Below are 26,078 nucleotides of genomic sequence, written 5' to 3' on the forward strand. Positions count from 1 at the left end.
TGTAATGATGTGCTTTGTAATGTAATGCTCAAGCTTCAGTTTCAGTGCAACCCTTTACATTTTGGTTGCAAGATCCTGCCTCTCCCAACTGTTGGAGATGAGCATTATATTCCTCTTATCCCTTTTACTGTGAAACATCCAGAGTTTCATAAAGAATTGTTGCATCTTGGGTACTAAACTCAGCTTCTGCTCACTGCAGTCTAGTGAGTTATCAGTGGTGACTGAGGAAGCTGCTTGTGAGAAGCCAGAGTTTTCACTTGTTTCATCATGAGCTAGCATTAGCAAAGTTCCTCATTTTGCATTTCAGCTAGCTACCGAGTTGTGTTCAGTGTAAAACTGCATCTTTCCTTCATTGCTATCTGCTACCTAGGAGTTGTTCTTGTCAGTGTTTATTCAATTAGTAGGCTTGCAGTTTAGCAATATGTACAGCCTTCCTGTTCATTTTTAAGAAGTGGAAGCAGGCAGTTTTTTAAACCTTAGAAGTGGTGATCAGATTTAATAATAGTCAGGATTTAGTCCAACTGGCAATTATTTGTTCTAAGTTACGTGGAAGTCAGAGCCTCAGTTCTCAATAACTCTTAAAAGTTATCAAACTCCTGCTGGACACATCTTATATTTGTTGCCTAAAGGTTTTTCAAATGAGAGCCCAAAATAAAGCTTCATGCTTGTTCCCCCAATTCAAGAGTCTTATATGCATGGGTACCTGTATCACATGTCCACAAAGACAGCAGGGACTGAGTGGATGTTCTTTCAAAAGATTGTCTGTCAGTTTTGGTCTGTGGACAGTGTTCACCCAATACTGTCATCCTCCGTCACTCTTCTCTGTAGAGAAGGTCACCAATCCATTTTTGTGGATTCAGTTTTGAAGTGTGGTTTAAGTAAGTTCTCTCACTGTGAGGAACATCTGCCTTAGAGGTTATGCAATGTGCTGAAGTCATGCTTGCACATGAAATGTTTAGCAGATTTATTGCTTTTTAATGTGTGTGTTGTTTGCAATGCTGATGTCTTCTTTTAATTGGGCTCTTTCTTTCATAAGAGAGACTAAAATCCTTAGCCACTAAAAGCATGCTTCTGCCATGGTACTGATTTCTCAGGAGCTTTTTTAAGTGGGGAAAAAATTACTGAGCTTACAGCTAAGTGAGGAAGCAGAACACATGGGAATGGAATATCATGGGCACCAGTACTTTCACCTGTACTTTGCTTTTCATTTAGGAGATGATTACAAGAAAACCAAATGTAACTTCATATGGACACCCGTTCCAAGACAAAGATGCAGATATTTGGGTTTGTAGTTGGATGGGATTTCAGTAGGAATATGACGGGGTAAGAGTTGGTCAGTGTTGTACAAATTCATATCCTCTGGTGCAATATACATAGATAAAGAAGCCCCGCTCTGTAATTTGTATGGATTAGTTTTAAACTGGATTAAACTGAAACATCGCAGTGACAGCTGTCCAGTGTTTTATTGTAAGTGGGTGGGAAAGAGGTGGGTTTAGATGTTGTCTATGGGCACAGTAGGGTGGAGGCCATTCCTGTTTGCCCTCTACTTTTGTTTTCTGGAAAGATGTGCAAAGGAATTTATCAAGAGAAGCAATTGTCTTGTGTTTTTCCCTGGCACCAGCTGCCTCACTGAGTAGCTCTTCACCAATTAGGTACTTGAATGCTCAATTACCAATATTCCTAAAAATATAAAACTAACTACTGCAACAGCACTACTGAGTCTTAAGAACACTGCACACACTTCCCTGACTCGTTCAAATTGAAACCAGAAATCCCAGAGAAGGTGAAACACCTACAGGTTTAGTAACAAGATTTTTTTTTTTTCCCCCCCTATAGGTTGCTTTCTCTTTGCTTACAGATTTTGCCTTCAAATCACTGTGCCAGCCATTCCAGGCTGTCTGAATGGCTGTGGCAATGTGTCTCTTGGGGAGATCTGCAGGCCATATCCAGACACATTAGACTCTGCCATTTGTAAGTGTTTCTTGATTAAGCAAAAAATGAATGCATTGTGCAAAGAAATGAAGCTGAGCTATGGATCGTCCTTTTGTAATTTGTGCAGAAGTAAGCAGCAGATACCAGGAGCTGTCGCTAAGGTTGGTTCCAGAGGTACTTTCTGGCTTACATCCTCAAATATCTGTTATGTACTGAAATTGAGAGATGTACTGAGACAGTAAAATGAGAGTCCTATCTGAAAACACAGCAACACTCCCTGTAGTTTAGTTACATTTCTAAAAAAGAAACTTTTTTTTACCTAATGGGGAATAGGGCACTAGCTCAACTCCTATTATTTATGCATCTGCAGACAGCAAACATCAAAACTATTTACAGTTACCATAATGTTTTCTAGTGTCTCAAGAGGTTCACTTGCCAGAGTAGAATCACTTTGTGTCCAAAAGCAACACATTTTATAATTATGCTGTTGAATACTATGCTAAATAAGAACCTGCATACTTGCTTGGGTGCTAAAGTACAATATCAGTGAAAGCAATTTTTTTCAGGTACACAAGTTTCTAAACCTGAAAAAAATGGCAGTGAAAAGTGCAGGGATAGAGCAGTACTACAAAGTTGATCTCTCCATTCTGTGCAGCTTTACCATCAACTGAAGAAACTGTTAGTCTGAATGACTGCACAGTGACTGTCTCTGTAGCAACTCGTGTTTACTCAGAGATGGATTTTCTCAATAAATAAGAGCTCACAGCTGGTATCTTCTAATGAACTGCCCAAATAGCCTTCTCTGTGTTACAGAAGGTGGTTTCCCCTCTAATCTCTCATTTCACGCCCTCTCCTACTAGCTTGTCATTGCTGTTAATACTACATTGAGAAGACTTCAATTTTTGTGCTCCCTACTACCAGTGACAGTGGAGAAAGTAGGATGGAGGTGCAGACAGCCCTCCACCATGCATCATATGAAGCTACCCTGCTGTGTTAAGTCAGAGCCTATCTACAAGAGGAGTTACTCAGCCATGGAGTCCTAAGCAAACTTTAAACATACAGAAATTTCTACAGTCACAGAAAGACACTAGTTACTTCAGCAGCAATGAGTGAAGCTCCTGAGCCCATGCCTATTCTACAGGCTGTTGTTTGACACATCCCCCACCACTCACGAGACCAGCCGGTACAGCTGTGCAGACCTTGGCAGTGCATTCAGCATCACGGAGCAATGATGCAACATCTATTATAACACACACTGGTTAGCACTTGATAGGCTGAACAGTTGCACACTGTTTCTTCACTAGAGGGAGTCCAAGACAAGCAGTACCAAGCACTTTAAGCAGCAGAGTGATGACATAATAGCATGTTCAAAACTGAATGATCTCTCAAAAGTCCAACAGCTGCCATGTTTCAAAAAGCCTTTGTCTTTTACAAGAAAGCATTTCCTATACTACACTTTTTCCTTTTGGGATGTACCCTGAAAGTGCAAATGAGCACTAAGCTAACAATGCTCTTCATGAATACAGACACCTCTGTACCATGCTTGATCCCCAAGTAAAATACACCAGCAATGGATAACAACACCACCAGAATCACTTGGTATATAAAAGCCCAAGATACAGACCAGGAGAAGACATCATTAACATTTATAGCTTGAAACCACAGTCCTCCTATGAGTAGGATCCTGTTTTAGACATTGAAATAACAAAGGCAATGCTGCATTACTTCTGCCAAAAATACAGCTGGAGCTAATGGAATACACAGATGCAAACTCATTGTCACTCCTGAAGGAATGGCTTTTTTGGAGGTAGTTGGTAAGTTGTTTCATATTTGTTTTTTTTACCCCAGAAATTGTAAAGGTAAAAATAGCAGATATCAAAGCCAGCTTAGGGATGCCAGTTCATTCAGACAAGAAAAATAACCAGCCAGTCATCTGTTCTGCTGGGTAGATTTAGTCCAATCTACAGGTAATTACAGTATCATCAGAGTAGTCTTTATTAATTTATCTATTAATTATTTACAGCTCCCAAGTTGCATTTTAGGTGGCTCAGTATTTGGATTAAGAGCTGTCTGTCTTTTGGTTGGACTGGTTGCATTCCTGTACATTAAGCACTACAAGCCACATAAAGTGATTTCAAGTATCTAAATTTCTATTTTGATTATATTACAATTTCTACACTGAAGACAGTTTTGCAAATTATTTTAGTCTAAGGTTAACAGAAGAGATGAGGAATTACAGTCAGCACTGGAACACTCCTTACTGCTATTGTCATCTGTAGGCACTGCTTCCAAAAGCAATGCTTGCATGCTTTTGTTCCTATTTGCTTTAAAAAAAAAGGTTTTCATTTAGTACTTGGGTGGCTGCAGGCAGGCTGGAGATTGCTAAGCCATCTGTGCTGTTACATGGCACTGCAGAGCTGTGCTGGCTGGATTCAGGTTGGATCCTGCAGCTGTCTGATTGCCTGCACAGTGCCAGCCTTAAAGGGCCAGGGATCACCAGTTTGCATCACATCCATTTGGGCTCTGCCAGCGTATACACACGTCATGGCTCATTTTTCAGTCTAGACATGTCCTGAATGTTTCAGATGTCTCTTGGGCTGGCCAGGACAAAGCCTGGGTTGTGCCAGTGTTGCACCAAGTATGCCCAGAGCATATAAAAAAATAAATTAAAAAAACAAAACACACACACACACCCCAAAAAAAAAAAAAAAGAGGAAAGAAAAACAACCAACACACAAACTCAAACTGCAACATAGTGGTTATGAAACAGGGAGAAATTAGTGCTGGGATTAGATGCAGCGCATTCCAACTAACTGAAGGGCTGCAGTTTGACTTAAAGTGGCTAATGCACATCATCCTGCTTGATATGCACGTGTCACCTGTAGAACTTCAAAGGGATAACTCCCAACTGCCTGATGTGGTCTCTTTGTTACTAAAAAGAAGCAGTGAAAAACATATGCATCTAAATAACCCTTTCAAAGTGTCCATAGCATCTATATTCCTGCCTACCCCTCGGGGAGCCTAATCCACTGAGCAGAAGGAAAACAATAGCTCTGGAGTTCGTGAAATATTTTCCTGAGTAAGTGTTTTTTAATTAGATGACATTGATGCTTTACAAGAAAGGAAATAGACTGGTCCTCCTGCAGCAGAGAAACTTCTTGTATCTCATAATTTGCCATCTTTTAAATCACTCTGACATAGCTGTTTTGGGGACCACAGGAAAGATTAGCAAGGAGAAGTTAGGAACTCCGTAAGATAGGGAAAAACATAACAAGATATGTATACATGTTACATTTGTTGTAGAAGCTCTGTAGTTGGACAAGCATTATAAATATACTTCCATATCCAGAGGGGTAGAAGTTCATTGTGTTTAAGCTGTCAAAAGAACATGATTGTTGTATTCCTTTACTGAGACTTGATGCATCTTATTTCCTTTAAAAATAACCAAATATACAAATACAAGGCTATAAAGAGCTAAATAATCAAGTTTCTTAAACTTCTTTTTCACACCTTTATCTTCTTATCTAGCATTAATAAATACTATATCATCCATGTCTGTGCATATAGATTAAGGGATTTCTGCCCTCAAGAGATTAAAATCCAGTTACTAGAGGAGGATCTAACTAAGGATAACATCAGACAAGAGCTGCTGCAACTGCTTCTACCTACAATCTGTGCTTCAGATAACACCTGCAGCTTTTATGTCTGCCATAAAAAGATTGCTTTCAAAGTTATGTACAAAGCCTGGAGAAACCCATCACAAAAGGGATATTTCTAAGGTTTCCAGGTATGTATAATACATCTGTAGGTCCTTTCACTCTCAGGGTAGTACAGAACACTATTTGATGTTACTTGAGGGGAAAACAATTTTGTTTCAGGTGTACAAAGCCATTTGGGACAGGAAAGTATATGTTATGAGTCACCGCAAACATGATTTAGCCCCCAGAGACTGTGGCTGTACCCTTCTATTGAATTAGTCTACACAGTGATCCAGGAGATATATTTACCTGGCATGTTCTATGTTATTTTTGCTACTGAGAACATCCACAAAAGTTTCAACAAGCTGGTATAAGCAAAGGTTCAAATTAACTTGGATTTTTGCTTTCCTTTACTTACTGCTAAAGTAAATTGGCTGGTTATAAAAAGAAAAGCCAAAAAATTGAGATTCTATTATCTGTAATTTAGCCATTCCACCACCATCTTGCTTTTCAGGAGGTATCACACCTGGCCAGAACAATTTCACTATCCCTCTCCTCTTTCAACCACAAGATGTAATTTGCTATTTACCCTGTGCTGTGAAAGAAACACACAAACCAGGTAGCTAACAGCCACTGATTTATTACAGTTAAATCTGCTCTCCTTCTAACACAATAAAATTACATGTTTAGATGTCAGTTGGGAAAATACTGTTGCACAACTAAGTAAACTATTAAAGTATTTGGAGAGATGAACCAAAGCGTGCATACAATTTACTCAGAAAAGGAAACTCTCCCACCAATACCCAGGATATCTATCTATCGATACTCACCGCAGGGGGTGGTAGGATGAAGTGTGTGTGTGTGAGGTTCCTTAGGTTCCATTCTAAAAGAAAGACGTTCCAAGCTGCAAAAGCTGTTTCTGTAGAGCAAGACCAAGAGAACTCCCCTTTCTAGCAGAACTTCATTTATACCCCTGTCAGCTTGGCTGTGGTCAATTGCCTAATTAGTTGTAGGGCCAGGTTCTACAAGCAAACAAAAGAAGCTTAGACAAGGAGAAGCTGATCTTTATCAGCTCCTCAGGACTCTGCCACGCCCTGCTGCAAAATTCTAGTGGTGAGAAAGCAATATAGATTTTAGATTTAATAATTGAGAAGTATTAGCATCAAACCCTTGTCTGGAGTTTATTTCAGACAATTAGTTGGTCTAGTAGTAAAGTAAGCCAATATTTCAGTTGGTTGAACTGATGGTGAATGAGCTACAAACAGCCTGATCAAGACAAATGCTTAATTGCTATCCTATTGACAGGGCTCCTATGTTGGTCTTATTGCTGCCTCCAGAAAAAAACCCACACCCTTTAATACAGAGCAGGAAAGATTTCTCTTTTTTAGTATATTCAGTGTGACACACTGTGTATGTATGCAAGTGTAGTGTCTTACTGAGTCCAGCTACAAAGACAGGACAGAGTTACCCAAAGCCAACCAAGTCACAAAATCTAATATGGGAGAAAGTGGATTATATTTTTTTGGTATGAGTGAACTACAGTTCTTTCCAAAGACATCTAACAATATGAAAATAGTAAAACGTGAGGGTTTTCATCCAGCAACTCAATGCTGTGTAGAACAAGCCATTAAACTGGAGGCTGCAGGTAAACTGTACTGGTTTATTACTTTATGTTATGTCTTAGAAGTTTGTTTCAATTTGGATGCTAGTTTGCAAATACTCCAGCTTCTTTTAGTGTGTCTGGGTAGGCGAATAAGGCATCCCACAAAGTTATTAGAGGTATTGGAGTCTTACCTAAAAGAGATTAAATCCTTAAGGAAGTATTTCTGTATGCCAGGATAATGTGGAAATGATTAAATTTTCCATCCCACGTGAATAAGTTATAGCTAAACTGTAAACTTCAAAAAGGAACTAACAGAACTTTCCCCCTGCAAGCCACTAAGGATCAAATCAAACTCCTCAACTATCGCTGATCAGTAATGTTTTTCATTTAAACTGTTTCAGAAAAATGAATGAAATAGGAGTGCCAGCACATCATTTTAGTCAGGCATCTTCTGAACCGCATCCAGGTTTTTTAAGACATCTGTTCAATTTACCACACTTTGGAATACTTTCTCTGAGAGTCAATGTGAAAGCCAGTGATGACTGAACACTGAATAATGAGAACATACAACTAAAAATTGCAAGGACTAGTGTAAATTTGGCAATACTTTCTAATACAAGATGGTAGCTTTTTCTTTGCATACATTAGCTCCCTTTATGATAGGTCACTATAAATTATTACTATCGTAAACAATCATAGATTCTTCTACAAAGTAGGAGTATCAGGGCTGCTAATAAACTGTCTCTGACTGAGAATCAGAGCCACACAGAAGCTTTAAAGTACAAGTTTTAAAACAGAACAAGGCCATTCTGATAGTATAATTCCTGAGCATGGTCCTCACCTGACCAGGAAAACATGACTGGAAGCTATAAGTGACAGGATGGCTTCTGCAGCAGCTGCACACTTGTATCTTCTTGAGAACTCTAGGTTTGGGATCAGCAATGTGTGTGTAGAAAAGAAAACAAGCAGGCTGTATATTGTCCACCACCACTGAAGAAGCTGTCCTCAATACCAGTAGTTATTAAACAAAGACCGGCTTTTGATACGCAAGTCACCTGAAGGAGGCAGTAAGGGGTATCTGGCAGTCCAAACAGCAGTTCACAGACAACATTTTTGAACAGATGACAGTTTCACACTGGGCAGGCTCCAGGCCATGTCCAAACAAGGATTTTTATATTTATACTAGTCTCCTCAGGTAGTTATTTGATGTTATGAGACATCACTGAAATGTGAAAATTACAGTATTAATGGAAGAACAGAAGGCACTCAGGCAACATGACACATTTAGGTGTCAAGACCTTTATCATCATCTCTCTGATTGTGGTCCATCTAGCCAGGAAGGATTTGCCACCTTGAAGATAAAGTGAATTATTGCACATCCAAAGGCTGGGGTGGATGTGACACTTCAGCACTGTGTATCTGAAAGGGTGAGTTTCGTTATCTGGTTTAAGGGACTACTCCATATTGAGGAAGAAGTAGGAAATAAGGACTATGAGGACGGATCTCTTGTGTAGCTTGCAAAACAGAAACACAGCAAAAAATGTAGGATCAGATATGAGGTTTCTACTGAAGATAAAAGTTTTGAGGAAACCTGCATTTTAAAAATTGATTGAACACCACTTAAAGCAATGGACTCTCTTCAGTGGAGACAGATCTGCATACCTTCTGCCATAGCACATGACAGCCATAGTCCCAGCTCAGCTCCTCACCACCCTCATGGCAGCAGTGGCAAAGGGATGTGATGCTCAGCGTGTCCTGGCAGGGCAGACCCTAGCTAATGTTAAGGGAGGAAAGAGGAGACGTGTTCTTCTGTGGAGCCACCATTACAAGGTCTCTGGGCCCCCTCCAGTTCCAATGGGATTTAAGGCCCCTCAGTTTTGCAGTAAGGAAGCTGGTTAGGAAACCTGTCCTAGAGTTGCCATCTGTATTTAAACTCTGTAAGTATTCAGGCACAAAGGCTGACAGGAGCAAGTGGTGAAGAGGAGCTGCCGGTTTTGATTTTTGAAGATTACTTTTAAACTGAGTCATTCCCCTGTGATGATTATTTAAAGTCACACTGTATTAAAATAGGGATGTAAGCCAGCAAAACATGCAGTGTACCATCCTCTGCAGGCACCCAGCAGTGCTAAGAGCAGGATGGAGGCAGCAGTATCTGCAGCCTCTCAAGAATGTCTTCTGCTCTTTTAATAGTTCTCCTTGGGGTGGGGTGTGTGGAGGTTTGTATCACATATCTTTCTCCTGTTGCTGAATCAAAAATAGTACACTGAGTCATTTGTTACAGGCACTTACACAGTCACCAGCCATGTACAGCACAGGTCTCACTGTCTGCTCTGATTCAACTTATCCAAGGCCTTCTTCATACAAGGGTCTTCTCACCTCGAACTGCAGCTTTGCTAGAGTGAGGTCTGCAGCACTGATGAAATCTCACTTTCTGCTGCAGCAGATGCTTTCAGCCAGTTGGCAGATTACATCCTTTGATCAAAAAAATCACTAAAATGAGTGGCAATTTTATTACTACTTTCCAGGAACTGAACCTTGGGTAAGGGCTGTTGGGTTTGAGATGTTCATCTTGGAATGGAGCAGCTGGCCCTGGATGACTTCAGGGCCACAAAGGAACGTGCACTACAAAGGGCAACTCTTGTGCTTTACCCAAAATCAAAATCTATGCTAGTAGACCTATGGTGACCAATGTACAAAGAAAGAATGGAAGAGGAAGGAAAACATCAAGAAGCAAATTCCATTTTCAAGGCACTATTAAATATTAATCAGATCAATATTATGAACTACTAACAAATGACCACAAGGACCAGCTGCCACAAAGCCCTTCTAACACTGTTTCCAATAGGTCTCTGTGGTGACTTGTACCTTGCTCAATACGCAGCAATATTTACCCTCTGGATTGAGCAATGCTGGTCATGCCCAGCCTGCAGTCTGGCCTTACAGGGAAAGACTGAATTTTGTCACTGGCACTGTTGCTAATATATGATAGCATATAAACCTTGGCCCTGTTAAAGACTTTTATACCAGCTTCTCATACTTCATCTCTCTCACCAGAGCTCTCACTTTTTGAACTTCAACTATGGATAATGTGGCAGTTTCTCACTGCTAAGAATGAGGACTTTCCTATGTCAGATGGTGGCACTGGCGCTTTCCTCACAATCTTCCTACCGAGAATGGGGGCAGTCAGCAGAACTTGAAGAACAATTTCAGATGTTTGTGTTCCCAAATACTTCATAAATGACAGAATGAAAGGATCCTCACAAAGAAGCAGCATCCCTAATAAAAAATCAATATATTCTTCCTTGCTCTACTCGTGAAATGTTTCTGAATATTTTAATAGAAAGGATTAAAAATTACATGAATCCTGAGATTCAAAATTAACCAATAATTTGAATAATTCATTCTGTTGATTTTAATAGTAGAAATCCTGCCTTCCTCGTGATATTTACTGCAAGACTTCAAAAAAATTAGGCAGACTCTTGTTAAGTGACACAAAAAGTGGTCCTGAAATGCAGGACAGTAAATGCAAGCCGTTTCTTCCTGTCCTTCCTTCCCACTTCACAGTGAACAAAGAATTTTCTGCCTCAGATTTCCCCGAGCTAAAAAGATCCTTGCAGCAGCTCCTGAAAATAGTTGCACAGTAGTAGTGCTACTGAAGCTGCTTCACATTCAGGTCAAATCTTGAAAAGAGTTTTAAAATGCTACCAGAGATGAAGAGGCTTTATGCAAGAACCCTAAGAACCACCTCACACATTGAAATAAGGAACTAAAGAGACCAGGGAGAAACCTACCATTTCTAGTCAGTGAAAAGAGAACTGACTCTTGTAAGAACAGGTGGTGTGGAAAAGGATAAACAATGAACTTATAAAGGAACAAAGGTGTCCAGGAAATGCAAACTGCTCTACTCTAAGTGCCCCTCTAATGGGCAATGATAGATGGAACAGGAGGAGTAAAAGGGGAAAGCTAGAAAATAATGTGACAATTAGGCTCAGTCTTAGAGAAGAAATTTAATCACCAAAGGCATTTCATGATTCCTTATTTTAAAAAATAGGATGTTTCAGGATTACAAATGCAAAATATGCCTTTCCAAATGTTCCTTGCTTACTACTCATTAATGCTAGTTTGACCATCTTTTCGTGGGAATTTGGAGACTGAACAGGCATTTATTCTCTTAATTGGAAGTCTGATAATGGTCTTCATAAAGCTGAAATACATAAATACTGAATATAGAACCATTATTTTATCATTTTAAAACAACCTTTGATTTTACCCAAACATTATTTTATTTTAATACAGATGCCTGAAAATATTCCATTGTCAATGTGAAAGCTTTGTTGCAGTCTTGAATGAGTTTTTCATAGCATTACACTGGCAAGGCAATTAGCCATATTATTTCTAAAACAATAATAGTTTTAGATCTCTGTTGTGAGCTACCTAATACACAAGAACTTGATATTAGAAGCTCCTTGAATAATTAAATTGCAAGTAACTCGGTGCCTCTGCACAGCTTTTGTAATCAGGTAATGGATCAGTTCTGTAAAGCTTATTTAGGTTTTGTTTGGACAATGTTGTCCTTTTTCACTTGAGTAACTGTTCTAGGGCACCGTAGCTAACACTAGTGCTATCTCCTGACAACCCAGCATAGACATAAAATTGTTGCTGTTACTAAGATCCCTAGGCAGATGATTGTCACTGGAACTGAGTGGCTGAGCATGGCTCCTTCACGTTTGCCAGTAAATGCCAGACCTTGAATTCAGCTAAAATCCAAACAGGCACTGGCTGTGCAGAGAGCTCGAAATGTAACTGAGAATTGCTTTGTCAGCAGGAATGTTTTGTGACAGCATCACAGAAGCAACCACGCTGTTCACATCCCTCCTTACCCCAAGAACGAAAATCTCAGCTTCTTTACAAAAGGGAAAGGAGTGAAAGGTTTTGCCTACTGCATGCAGATACATAATTCAGCATTACCCACTCCTTTAAAATATCTATTTATATTCCCTGATTATCTAACAGAATTCACTCTGACCCAAGGGAGAGATTATTTTTTCACTGGGTATCCTATTGCCACGTGGCTTTGTGTGTACGTTTTTTGCTTCTTTTCGTCTGGAAGTCTGAATACAGAATTTTTCCTATTTATAATTAATTTCAGTTGTATACTATCCACTGCTCTTTGTAATAGCAAATCATTGCTTACTACTAGAAATGTACAGCCCAAAACTGTATTACTGAATGTTTTATTTCGGAAGTGTAGAGGGCTTTAAAATAAACAAAAGTAAATATTCCAATACATTTTATATTGCATGTGGTAGGAGTGGCTCCGTATGATACAATATGGCCATTAATTTCTTTGAGGCATAGAGTTTAATACATAGATGCTTCCAGATCTGCTCTGGTGTCATGCATAACATTGCCAGACCCTTTTGTTATCATTCACATTCGGCCTAATTTATTAATTATTAATATTCTATTTTGCTATATTGATTGTCCAAGTTAGAGGAATCAGTTAAAAACTACTGACTTGAGGACACTGCAAAACCCTAATTACTGCAACGTCTGAGGACATACTTTTTTTTGGTCATGAAAAGATGTCATTACCTGCAGATGAATCAATGCAAAATGATTGTGTAATTAAATAGGACAGTCTGAACTGATATTTAAAGCTGCAGACCATGCTTTTCCTACTCCCAGTGCTGCTTGAAATCTCTCATGTCTTTAAAAAAATATAATTAGCTTTAGATTTATCCCATAATAAATAACACCAGAACATACCTTGTGCTACCAACCTGAATTTAAAAAAAAAAGAAAAAAGAGGCCACCTCAGTGTTTTGAGTTTATGAGATCTTTCCGACACAAAGCCCTAAGAGAGTTTTCCAGTCAAAAGGCATCAGGAAGGCTCATCACTTAGGGTAAACTTGGGTTTTAGCTTGACAGACCTCTTCCTCACTGGGCCTTTAGGGGACAGTGGCATGGTGTCCATTATGCTCTTGTCCTCCTCCAGCTGCCTAGCAGTGCATGAAGGGGTGGGTACTTTCACCGTGTTGCCAAATTTAGAGTAGTCCACAGAGTATCGCCCATCTTCCTCTGCCACAATGGGCACAAACCTTTGGCCCCAGAGGATTTCGTCTGCCAAGTAGGAGGTTCTGGCTTGAGTAGTGATGCCGGTGGTCTCCACTACCCCTTCCAAGATGACAATAATCTCCAGGTCCTCGTGGTGGTGAAGGTTCACGGGAGAGATGTCGTAGAGGGGACTGTTCTTGTCTATCACATGGTAGATGATGAGTGGGGAGACAAGGAAGATGCTGTTGCCCCCTACGGGGTTCTCCATCTGGATGTCGATCTGGTTGAGGGGCACCACCTCTCCCTCCAGGCTGGCGGTCTTCTTCACGACCTGCATGCGAATGGTGGCGCTGATGATCATGCTCTTCCGGAGGTCACCCACTCGCAGCATGAAGCACAGCTTGCCTTCCCGCAGGGCGATGACCGCGTGCTTGCTGAAGATGAGAGTCTCAGCCCGGCGGTGGGCCTGTGAAGTCTTCATGAAGATGCAGCCCAGCATGATGGCATTGATCACCAGCCCCACAATGTTCTGCACAATCAGTACAAGGATGGCAGCTGGGCACTCCTCTGTCACCATGCGTCCACCAAAGCCGATTGTCACCTGTACCTCGATGGAGAAGAGGAAGGCGGAGGTGAAGGAGTGGATGCTGGTCACACAGGGCACGAAACTGTCCAGGGACCCTGACGCACTCCCTCCGGGGTCACGCTGCAGACGGGTGCTGTGGTCCAGGTCTCCATGGGCAAAGGCTATAAGCCACCAGACCATGCCAAAGAGCAGCCAGCTGCACAGAAAGGACATCGTGAAAATAAGCAGTGTGTGGGGCCACTTGAGGTCCACCAGGGTGGTGAAGACGTCCTGGAGGAAGCGTCCCTGCTCCCGGATGTTTTTGTGGGCCACATTGCATGCCCCATTCTTGCCCACGAAACGCGCCCTCCGCTCCCGGGCGCGGTACCGGGCATGATCCGGCACATCTTCTGCCAGCCGGGTCAGCACGTACTCCTCGGGGATGATCCCCTTCCTCGACAGCATGGCTCCCCGCCGCCGCGCCGCCGCTCAGCACCACCCCATGCAACCGCCGCTCCGCCGAGGGTGGGAATGAGGTGGGGGGGGGGGGGGCGGCACGGTGACGGCCGCGTCGCGGGGGCCGAACGGGTTCAACGGCGCCGCCGCAGCCCCCGCTGTAACCGGTCCGGGCAGCGCGACTGAGGCGGTGACAGGGGCCGCACTGTCACCAGGAGGCGCAGCCGAGGCCGTGAGCGGCGTGCGGGGCCGGGCTGGACCGCTCACGGCCTCCATGTTGCAAATCTCAAGCCGATACGGACCCTTCGGCGAGCCCAAAACGGAGGAACGAGGCGCTGAGGCGTTCCCGCGCAAGGCTGTGGAGGAGCCGCGCGCACCCTCCGCCTAACGGTCGTTGGGCAATGGCCGGCGGTTAAAAACCGTTGGCCGCCGTTTCTCAGCGTCGCTGTGTGGGAAGGGGAGCGGGGACCCGGGAGCCGATACTGGATCCCTCCCCGGTGAGCCCTGGGTGCGTCTTTACTTTTAACCTCTATTTTTTTTTTCCCTGTCCGCTGAGGAAGGGGGGAGGTCGGATTTTAGGCCGCGGCGGTGCGAGCGATCCCCTGTCCCCAAGGGCTGATTTCTGTCAATATTTGTTCGAGGATGGATTTGCTGCCGGTACCTGGCTTCTATTAACGGCAGCTACTTGGAGTCGGTGGGGTTTTAGGTTGGACAGTTATTTCATGAAATAGAAAACAAAATGGTGGTTATTTTTTTAAAAGAAAACTTTAACGAAGGAAATTTACTAAAAATCTTGAAATTCACCTGCGTGTCTTTCTGTAAGCAGGAGGAAAGCATGCATCTAAAGAAACGGGCAGGCAGTGCTAGGAAATTCGCTTGAAGAGGCCAAGTCTAAGGATATAGTGATTAAAGAGACACCCAGAACTAAAGGGGCTCAATCCCATTTGTAAAATTTGCTAGAGTGATTTAGCCTAAGGAAGGATTTTTCTGAAATAACGAGCTTGTGAGCTGATGTGAGATACGAGTTCAGGAAAACGCCTACTGCCCAAGTAGCACTAGAAATTCCAAACAAATGATCCCTCCACAAATGGTTAACCTGCGGTGACATGAACTTCCAGAGGGACAGCAACAGTGACAAGCAGCAGCAGCCAGGAACCTAGAACTTGTATGTGGCAGTACGATGTCTGTGTGTGTGTGCACAAGTACATACATGTGCATGTGTGTAAGGATGTGGTTTTGTAACAAGATGCCTTGTTTAAAAACACTCCAGTGTGTTTACTTACTCTGCTCTATATATTTTGTTTCCATTTCAGTTTAGCCACCAACATTGTAGAGTTGCTAAAGCATCCTAGCATATTCTGGGCAAGAGGTTTCTTTAGTGCCAGTGCATTTATGATTTTATTTTTCTAATCGTGTGTGGCTGTGGACTTTCCCTGCAGTTGTGGCACTTAGTGTAAGCAATTATTGGCATTGATTGCCTGGGCAAGGCAATTGCCCACTTGATGGCTGGAAGCCAGCCAATTGAGGTTGAAATTAACTTTCACCACCTACAGCTATTTAGTGGCCCACCTAGGGATTTCAGAATAGTGTTTTTGAGTTATCACTCAAGAGCTCTCTGAGCAGTCATTATAGGTCTTGCAATTAAATGATTCCTATTATTATTTCTACTTTTTATGTATGGATAGTTGCATGTCCTTGGATAATCCATTCTGTCTGGAGGTGCTGGTTTTCAGTATTCTGTGCTTTCTCTTGTTTTGGGCTGTCTTTGTAGCTGTTTTGATAAATAAAACTAAAATAACAACAAAGTGCCCTGGCACCTGGCCACTGAGCTTAGCCAAAGATACTTTCCCTTTCTCTGTATCACTTGGTCTGCTAGATGCTTTTTTGTGCTTGCTGTGAATGTCTTCTGCACCTACACTTTAAGTACATGATTATATGTATAATTTAACCTTTTAAAATATTGGATTTTTTTATGCTTCTCGTTGGAAACATTAAAAGCAAACAAACAAAAGCCACAAAACCCCTCCACACACACCAAAAAACTATACAAAACAGCACCCTGCCAAAAAAAACCCAAACCCAAACCAACCAAAACCCCAATATAAGTGGATGAAGTAATTTGAAGATTTGCTTGTCAAAGGTGTGGTTATCCAGCTGATGGCAACTCATAGTTATGTCTATCATTTTGAAGTGAGCATGAAGAAGCTCTGTAACATCGCACTTTTTTGCGGAGGTGGGCATAGGCTTTCAAGGAGGCTGTCACGTCCTTCACGCCATCTTTCCTTAGTGTTTTCTGGTTGTTGCCTTATTCTGTACGTTTCCTCCAGAGGGCGATAACTACACGAGTGTAGAACGAATATACCCGTGTCTGGGATGAGTGCTGTAAAGAGAAATTGGTCTGGTCCTGGGAATACCAATGGAGCATACTGCATGAACACATTCACCATGTGGGGTTTAGGATTCTTGAACTCTGATGTCTCTTTGACTCAACTTCTACTCTTTATTTGGACTGTCATTTGCCACTTCTTTTCCTTTGCTTCTGAGCTGAGTGGAACAGCAAAGCAAGAGGCTTCTGCTGAAGAATTTCTAGAGCAGAATGAGGGAGCCCTGTCTTTGTGGATCAAGTGACAGATACTTAAAAAAGTGACAGATCTTCTGAGTGAGCCAACATATTTGTGTTAAGAGCTGCTGATCAAATTTGGCTCACAGGAATGAAGAATCCCACTCTGTAGTACTGTAGTTCTTCCACCCACAAAGTAGGTTTTATATTTCAAAACTCCCCCTCACCCTGATTTATCCTAGCTTTAATGGCTATTGAAGAAGATGCAACTATGACATTAAAATTTCCTTGACACCATACTATTACTTTGCTTTTCAGAAGCAGACCTTTCTTTCAGAGGCTACACACTGTTAGCCTAACATGAATTAAGCCTTATAAATCACCTTGTTGTACAAGTGGGTAGACAGGAGAAAGATGTGGGAGTTGGCTGTGCAAAATCACAGGGGAAGGGATGAGTAGAGCTGGGAAGAGGACTAACTTATCAGGCATGCTGGCCTCCCAGGCATTCCCTTAGAACAGGATGAAATTGCCACACTAAGACAAGGGCATAAATGTTATAAAGGAGTTATATAATGGAAGCATTTTCAGAAAGCAAACTAAATAAAACAATCCTTAGTTGTGTCTCCATGGGCAGCTGACCCCACTGACACCTTTGGGACTGAGACAAGTCTCATCCCAGAAGAAGAATCAAAGCCTGGACATGGCAGCTCCCTCAGTACCTTCAAATGGCTGCTCTAGGGCTGCCTTCCACCCATATTAGTGCAGCACTTTCCTTAGTAATGCATCATTGCCATACAAAATACATTTGTGAGCCTGATTTAACATTGACTTCAGGACTGCCTATCTCAAGGTTTAATGACTCAGGTAATGGCAAAGAGCCTCCCACCACAGAATAATTTTGTTGGATACTGTTCCTAGTCACTGTTGAGACTCTAACCCTTTGGATTTAAGGGGCAGAAACTTCTTGGGACTTGGCCCTCTATCAAGAAGAATAGATAAAATGTGTTGAGGAAATGTGAAGCATGTTCTCCCCAAGTGGCAGCTAAGAGGCCTCCCTGTTCACACGTATTTATCCAGGAGTGTGGCACCATTAAGAAGATACATAATTGTTGGATATGAACCAACCCAGTCTCCTCCCCTGCAATGCTGCTTTGTAAAATATAAGCCTCATTTATAATGGAGGTGTATGCCACGTGTACTTTAAGCTCTATTTCCTAATACTGCAAGGTATAATACAGTCTTGCTGGTCATATGCTGTGTCCTTCACTCCCTTACATTCCTTTCCAGGTAGGGTTGGCAGAAGCTTGTGGAATAGGACCCAATTCAAACTTCAGCATCAAATCTCAGGCACTGTATTAAAAGCCTATCAAACATCATTTGTCTAGATCTCTTCTCTTGCCCTTAGGATTTAGGATCTTCCACTGGTGAAAAGCTTCCACAGCTCGCTCACTGCAGCATGAGTTTGAGATGGCGTGCAGAGTGGTGTTTTCCTAAGCTTGCACAGGACCAGTGCTGGGCAGCTAGGAGACAGCACACACAGCAGCTGTGGTAGAAGCCTGCTCTGCGCTGTGTCCTGCCCTGGAAGGATGGTCACCTTCTCTTCTAGCCGTAATGGAAGCCTGGTATCCCAGAGTGGAAATGCACCTGTAGCCCTTGCAGATGTTTTTCCTTTGATGCTGCCCAGCAACTGATTTCTCCTAATGCCTATTTTCTCTTTTTTCTGTCCTAGGCAATGACAGGGCTGAAGTATCTCATTTGCATGGCTGTATTCTATCTCCTTTTACCATTGTTCATCCTACACTCTGCTGTTTGATTATGTGTTCTGTGGCACCAGTCTAATGCCCTTGGTATCACATAAACAGTAGCAGGCAGATGCTGCAAACACACTTCTGTGGGACTGGTGCAGCAACAGCAGTTCTTCAGTTTTTCTTGCTATCTGCTGCTGTGCTAGAAGCAAGGCATGAGAACACCAAGATGTTTCTTACTAGAAAATAAAGCCTTTAAAAAACAGATTCCAAATTAATTGATCAGGTTAAAGGAAAAGAAAAGGAGTTTTCCCAAGTTTGCACATTCTTCAAAAAGGGCAAGGGGACAAAACCAGATGTAAAGCCAAAGTTACTATAAGCAGAATAATGGTGGGAAATACATAATATGTAATTTCTTGGGAAAATCACAGTGAGTCTAGAAACAGTGTGGCAGTGGGTGAAATATGTGAAACTGGGAAGCAACAAGTCAAGCTTTCAGGGAAAGGTTATGTATTGTTTATTTACTAGATTTGGAGGGATAATTTCCAGATGAATCAGTGCATGTGTACCAATCTGGGAACTGTACATTAACCACTGATACTATATCACAACCTGCTTCTTCACTTCCTCTCAGTTTGGGAGGAAGGCTGGCTCAATCCCTTTTGGAATCAGCATGATACGATTCAGTGGTTGTAGAGCTGAGGCAGCCTAAGAAAGACTGAAGGAACCAACTTGTAATTAATTTCTGAAAGGTTTTAAAGGAGAGAGCAAGAGACGCAGGCACCATCAATAAACCACAATATAATTTTTACAGGTTTTATATTTAGGTATTAAAGCTTTACAGAGTCATATGATTAAAAGATATACAGGCTTTTGAGAAATACCTTTGGTATATTGCTATTCCTTCTGTATTTATTAAATCATGAGCATTATCTACAGTAGGGCTCTGATACTTAAAAAATAACATGTTAGTAAAATGACAGGAGAAGTTGAAGAGTGACATCAAAACTCCATGCTGGCTATGTTTCTTTGATGTGGTTCCTGTCATAGTTCAACCATACTTCGTGATTCTTTGGTAGCAAATAAAAGGAAGGTTAGTAGTGTACAAAAAAGGAAAGTACAAGGATAATTTATTAACGCTTCAGATGGAGAAAAATGGCTCATTTTATTAAAAAAGGAAAATCTCATTTTCTTACGAAAGAGCATTTATTTACAGATACTTTACATTTTTAGAAAATAGTACAATTGTATTTTAAAATGATTTATTACTTATCTGCTTGCACAAAAGACGCAAAGACACTGTCTTCTTGTTCTAGCAGAACCTCAGGCTTGTCATATTCCAAAATAACCCCTCTCTTCATTACAATAACCAAATCTGAATTGAGGATCGTGTGCACACGGTGCTGAAAAACAAACAAAATGCCAGTTCAGTGTATCCAGCAAATACGTTGCAGGAGAAGACAGACTTCCAGAAATTAATTTTTCTGACAAGTTCAAGGCTACTTATCCTATTTTACTGTTTCAGTGCTGCTGATAAACATCCAGACAGAGCCACATAGATATTCAAGTACCTCAATTAGGCACTTGAGTAAGAATAGTTATGTTAGTTCACAGTAGTGTCTCTAACCTGTTGTCCTGCCACCATGTGTTGCCACAAGATAGCCAAGAAGAGTAGGAACAGGGCATGTGCGTGTGGTACTCTATGCAAGTACTCTCCCAGTTCTGGACCACTTCTACTATCAGGGGGAGTTCCTGAGCCTGGTGCAGTTTTGTCTGCTTGTGAAACTGAATAGATCTAAGACCTTTTTCTAAGACCTTTTCCATCTCTTCTCTTGAGCTTTCATTTACGTTCTGCATCCACATCTTTTGGAAAAGAGTTTTCCAGTTCTGCTCCCCACTGTGTGAAAAAAATCTCCCCTTTTGTATGCTCTGTGCCTTGCTGCTCAGACCTTCTTCTGATGCCCCTTCCTTCTTGGCTAATGATTTTGCAGACTACTCTCATGTGTCCTTACATCGTCCTTTTTCCAGGCAGAAGCAGCCTAACCTATTCAGCTGTTCCCCTTATGGGGCAGTTTCACACCTCTGATCATCCTTGTGCCTCTCTGCCATTTTTCAGTGTAACATGTCATTGTGGTGGACTACACACAGTATTCAAGGTGTGTTTGGCTTACACAGTGTTCTTTTTTGTTCTTGACCCTTTTCTTAGTAAGCCCTAAGATTTGATTGTTTTATTAGAAAGAAACCTCCCCATTTTTTTCCACAGTGAATACTGAAAATAACTAACTTGGCTTTTCTGCAATGCCATTATTTTTCCTGAGCATTTCTTTCATATGCACCAATCACAGGGATTCATTTTTGTGGGGTGGGGGTGGCTGCCTTACTGCACTTTCACATGTAACGACTTCTTAGCATTATTTCTGCTTTTTCAGCTTTTACAAGAATGCCTTTATGTTTCTAATAGTATTTTCTCTTGTTTAGCTACACCAGCTTCCTTTCTACACTTACTCAAACCTTTCCTAATATATAGCATACATTAGCTCTGTGATTTTTGAATACAGTCCTTCAGTAATTTCCACAATCATCCTATTTCCTCACTTCCTCTTTCAGCTATTTCCCCCCCTCCATCTATTTTTGGGTTCTGCTTTTAACAAGCTGCCTCCTTTTTACAGGGTCCCACATTCAAAAGTTGAGTGTAACTGCATTGGACTTTTTTTCCTTTTCTTTACTCCAGCAGGGATATTTCACCTCAGAATACGGTGGTCCCTGTTATACAGTCACCATAAGGTTCCTTGTGATATCTTGGGCACCCTCAGTACCAAAACAGCTCTTGTATTGCCTTCTGTGGCTTCCTAGCCAGATATTCTATAAAATAATTGCTGATGGCATCTACAAATCTCATCTCTGCTGCAGTCCTCCTGTGACATTCATCCTGTCCTCAGGCAGGGGGAGGGGACTGAAATACCACATTCCAGTTGCACTTGCTGCCCTTAGTGTCTGGTATCTTTCAGGCTAACACAATCAGTGCTGCCATCCTGGTAAAGTAACATCAGTGATAACATAGGCCAAATACTCTAATCTTCCTTTTCTTATTCTTCCTAGGCACAAATTAGGAATATATGGCTTTCTCTGGAAAAAAACAACTACTCTGCAAACCAAATCGACCAACCAAGCCAAAACCCAAACCACTACCCAAAATCTCTGCATAGTGTTTCTGCTGTGTAGCATTTTGAATGCAAACCCATCTGCTTGTAAACCAAATAGCATTCTGTAAGTAAAACCAAAGCAAGTTCATTCCAAAATGCTATTTCCTTGAACTGTGCAGTTTAAAACTATTAAAGACTAATGAATTTTCCTGTCATATCCCCAATCAGACTAGAAAAGATACATAAATGCAAGGTGCATTTTTAGCAAGTCTGAATGCAAAGTCTGAATTTTTAGACAGAGAAGTCAGGAAATTTCATGTTTGTGATTCCTTTGCTGAACAGATATTTTAAGATAAATCAGGTTTTCTATGTACATCTGCTAGGTGAAAATAAAAAGATGGCGTAAGATTCCTAAGCATATATTTCTTGAGTTGTATTTAATGTTTGAATCTTAAAAGCATAATGACATTATTTCACCTCTCTGAAATATGTATTTTTAGAAAATAGAGCACTGAAAGATGTGTATTTCTTCTGGTGTATCTGTTGTGGAGCCAACTGCTTTGATTCAGGCCGAATCTCTTTCATAAACAATTTTTTTTATAGATACTCAAGATCTTCATATAATGACTTCAAGAATATGCAAACTTAAATTCAATCACTGTCAACAGGGATGGAATGTTTATTTTTAAGTTAGTAAGAAACTTGTTTATTTAAATTCTGAAATGTAATTTTATCTGCCTCTTTATACAGTGGCACAACTATTATACAACTTGATTTGTCCTTAGTTCAGCAATTATTGTAGTTTGATGAAACTTAGATTTCACGGTAGTCAGAATCATACTGTACTTTATATGAGCATAAAATGAGTAACAAAAAGTAGACCCATACTTAGATTACATGCCTTTACAGGCAAACAGACCTAGCATCATCACAAAGCACATTTAATAAACTGTTGTTACGTATTTAAATAAGTAGTTTAAAATGGAAAAGAAAGCTCACATTTAAACATTGCTTTAAAAAAAAAAAAAAAAAAGATTAGTGATCAAATTAGCATAGTCAAATCTTGTCAGTATTAATAAATGTGGCATTTTTGATTCTTGTTCCCGTTCCAATGGCAGCAGAAATTGTACTTACTGCTATTGTTACCACAGTACGGTCAGCAAATGCAGTCATGACTACCTTCTGTAGTATGTTCTCCTATAAAGAAAAACATTTGTTGCTTTTTAGACAACAGAAGTTACGTGATAAACACACAGAAAGTAAGGAGGATTAAGTAACCACTGATTACTCCATGCTTTTATTGATTCTTCATTGCAGAAATGAAAAATTAACTACGAGTCAGAGCTTGATCATGTTAGCCCTGCTGGCTTCTGCCACCCCCCACTGCCTCTGGGCTTCAGCACACACAAGATCTGTGTGCCCTGGCCCCCCAGGCCTCAGCTGTCCTAACCTCAGCTGTACAGGGTGAATCAGAAGTGAATTCAGTATCCTGCCAGGCTGCCCGCATGCTGGCACCTCTGCAGCATGTTCTTCACCCTGCTGGAAGCCCAGGAATGTCCCAGCACACTGGGGACTTCTAACACCAAGGGGTGGCAGAGATAAGTAAAGGAGTGTGGTGTACCTGGCATATTTAACAGTGGAGATGATATTTAAGATGGTCTTAACATACATAGTTCTCACTCAACAAGTACTCATCCTTTACTATTTAGGCAGCATGATGTGTACCAAAATCAGCCTAGAAATGTCACTAGCACAGATACCTTTATTTATTCTTATCTGTTCTTTAGAGATGTATCTCAAGGGAGGAACTATATCCTCAATGTGTTGAAATTCAGAATACATTTTAACTGGGCTAATTACAGTCAAGTTTCCAACCTTTCTGATACCCAACAGACTAACCTTTTACAGAACTAAAAACTGTTAGCTGTTACAATAAACTCATCTGATTATATTCTTTACTCATAGAAAAATCATAAAGATGACCAAAACATTTCTCATAACTTACTAGAGGGAAAAAAATATCCTTTTACACTTTTACTGTGTAGTTTAACCTCTGTCTAGCAATTTCAGGCTTGGTTTCAACCCTTCTAACTTCTTGACTTGTCCTGTCTGCTATGCTGGGGAAATCTGTCTGCTTGCCAGTTTACCTTTCACTGACCAACCCGGCTAACCTTTCAAAGCTTTGTTTACTTTAGGAAATCAAACTGCAGATGAAAATAACATGCTTTGTTTTCCTAATGCAAGCAGTGCTAGAATATCTATTAAACCCCTGGTAAAAAGCTCTTTAGATTAGTGAGCAATGACTCAGAACTACCTGGACTTGTAAACACACCTGCACTAAATATGATGTAAATGTATTACAGAGAAGATAGAATTGCTTTCCACCTTTTGCTTTGCATATTAGCAGTTGGGTGTTGTGTCTGCCCCACCTTGCTGCCCCCCAAAAAACCCAAAAACCAAACCCCCAAGAAATCAGAAATACTCCAGACTCACTGTTGCCATGTCAATAGATGCTGTGGCTTCATCCATGATGAAGATGCTTGTCTTCCGCACAAAAGCCCGTGCTAAGCAGAACAGCTGTCTTTGTCCCTGGCTAAAGTTTTCACCTCCTTCTGTGACTATAGCATCTAGAAATGATACAGAACAAAATGTGTCTATGGGTGTATGTCTGGTCAGGTCAGAGTAGAGCATATGCTTGGAAAACATCTCAATTTCAGCATAAAGATTTTCAAGATTTGGCCTACAGTGGCTGGTGGGTGACCCAATGTTGCCTGTTTATTTCCATTGTTCCACACAACCGGTACTTCTGTTTCATGATACTCTTTATATCTATTAGACATCGAAGTAACTAAGGATATTTTAAGAATGGGTTCCTCTGGAAGATGTGCCATCTAGGGTACTGCATCTCTCCATCACAATGACATCTACCATTTCTTTACCCTAAGGCAGTGTGTAACTTACCTTATTTTTTTTTTTGGTGTGTGTGGACATGAATATTGGAAAATATGAAAGAACATACTCTAGGTAACACTGACTTGTTGGCACCTTTAAGGCCCGTAAACCTCAATGCTTCACAATGAAGACATTCTTAAAGAAAATTAAGAATTTCACTACTGATTTAATAGGAGCAGGATTCTGCCCCACAAGGGCAGCTGGTAAGGCAATTAGATGGATGTAGAACCTTTGCCTGCAGCCAGCACTTCTTGTCGCTCTCCGTAAACCTAAAAAGTCCTTATTTTTCAGCAACTATGTTTTTAATAAATAGTAATGTGGCAGTTTAGGCTGGGTGCCTCCTGTTCCTGCCACATAAATTATACTTTCTGTGTCCAGAGGGTCCAACCCAGTAGGTGGACACAGGAAATAGCGTATTTCATAGCCATAATGTCCTGTGTCCTATAAATCCATCTGCATAGTCTTTCTCTTCCTCCTCTCTCTGCTCTCGTGGGAGATGCTCCCTATCAGGTAATGGTGGGGGAGTATCTCAAGGCCTCTTAGGCCTGTCTAGGCCTAATGCCAGAAGGAGAAGGGGGAGGGGCAGTGTCAGACCTGGCCAGCCTGAGACTGGCCTAGCGGGGTGAAGGGAAGAGCCTTGGGGGGTCTTGGGCATACCCTCAGGTGGGGAACAGGGAAGTGTTGGGAGGTTTTGGGTGTGCTATAGTGGATTCTTTTGTCACTGTTCTTAAAGTTTCTGTAAAACACTTACTGCTTTTCCATTTAAACTTTCCATCACTTCTGCAAACCATTTGTGTGTTGTTCTTTCGCCCCTCTCAGGGGCAAGAGAGGATCTGCCAGGTCTCAAACCAGGACAAGTAAACATGAAAAAGGAGCACTGTGAACACTGGTAGTTATCTTCTCAAGAAGGAAGTCTTATTACCTAAGCCCCCAGGGAGCGCTTTCACCACATGCTTGAGCTGTGCTATTTCCAGTGCTTCCCACAGCATGCTGTCAGTGCACTTCTTCTCAGGGTCCAAGTTAAACCTAGTTATGTGTAATTCAAGAATATCAGTCAATATAAACTTCTGCAATGCATTTCTTCTTTTAGTGTGCTTAGAAACAAAGTTGCAAATAATCAGAATCATATACTAGAGATACCATTCTGATCATTGGTATAAAGCCACTGAATTTTTAGGCTTCGTCAACATTTACACCAATGTGATTAAGACCAAAACTAGACTCCTTCAGTTGAGCAGGATGGGAAAAGTTTTCTGTTTTGCAAATATCTTTGTGGTTTTAGAAGTAATTTTGTTACAACTAAAGAAATGCTCATGTTTTACTAGATAAAGCTCTGAAGAAAAAAAAACCCAAAACCCAATCTGTGA

The 26,078-nt window shown here is 41.2% G+C and overlaps 2 protein-coding genes across 2 annotated transcripts in view; both read right to left on the reverse strand.

The window, feature by feature from the left end:
- Positions 1 to 13,030: 13,030 nt before the first annotated feature.
- KCNJ11 (potassium inwardly rectifying channel subfamily J member 11) lies at positions 13,031 to 14,335 on the reverse strand. The gene has a single exon (XM_054171841.1). It carries the CDS (start codon positions 14,318 to 14,320, stop codon positions 13,118 to 13,120), a length of 1,203 nt encoding a protein of 400 aa, XP_054027816.1. The 5' UTR covers positions 14,321 to 14,335; the 3' UTR covers positions 13,031 to 13,117.
- Positions 14,336 to 19,877: 5,542 nt separating this feature from the next.
- ABCC8 (ATP binding cassette subfamily C member 8) overlaps positions 19,878 to 26,078 on the reverse strand; it is a 68,570-nt gene continuing 62,369 nt past the window's right edge. The window contains exons 36-39 of the mRNA XM_054171874.1: positions 25,634 to 25,737; positions 24,253 to 24,386; positions 22,894 to 22,956; positions 19,878 to 20,019 (exon numbers count right to left, since the gene is read on the reverse strand). Of these exons, the coding sequence (XP_054027849.1) occupies positions 19,882 to 20,019; positions 22,894 to 22,956; positions 24,253 to 24,386; positions 25,634 to 25,737 (439 nt within the window). The 3' untranslated portion in view covers positions 19,878 to 19,881. The remainder of the gene's footprint in view (positions 20,020 to 22,893; positions 22,957 to 24,252; positions 24,387 to 25,633; positions 25,738 to 26,078) is intronic.

This window comes from Dryobates pubescens, chromosome 22 (genome assembly GCF_014839835.1).
Source record: "Dryobates pubescens isolate bDryPub1 chromosome 22, bDryPub1.pri, whole genome shotgun sequence".
NCBI lineage: Eukaryota > Metazoa > Chordata > Aves > Piciformes > Picidae > Dryobates > Dryobates pubescens.

Coding starts and splice junctions, on each gene's coding strand:
- KCNJ11 (XM_054171841.1), bottom strand. CDS start 14,320: ATGCTGTCGAGGAAGGGGATCATCCCCGAGGAGTACGTGCTGACCCGG.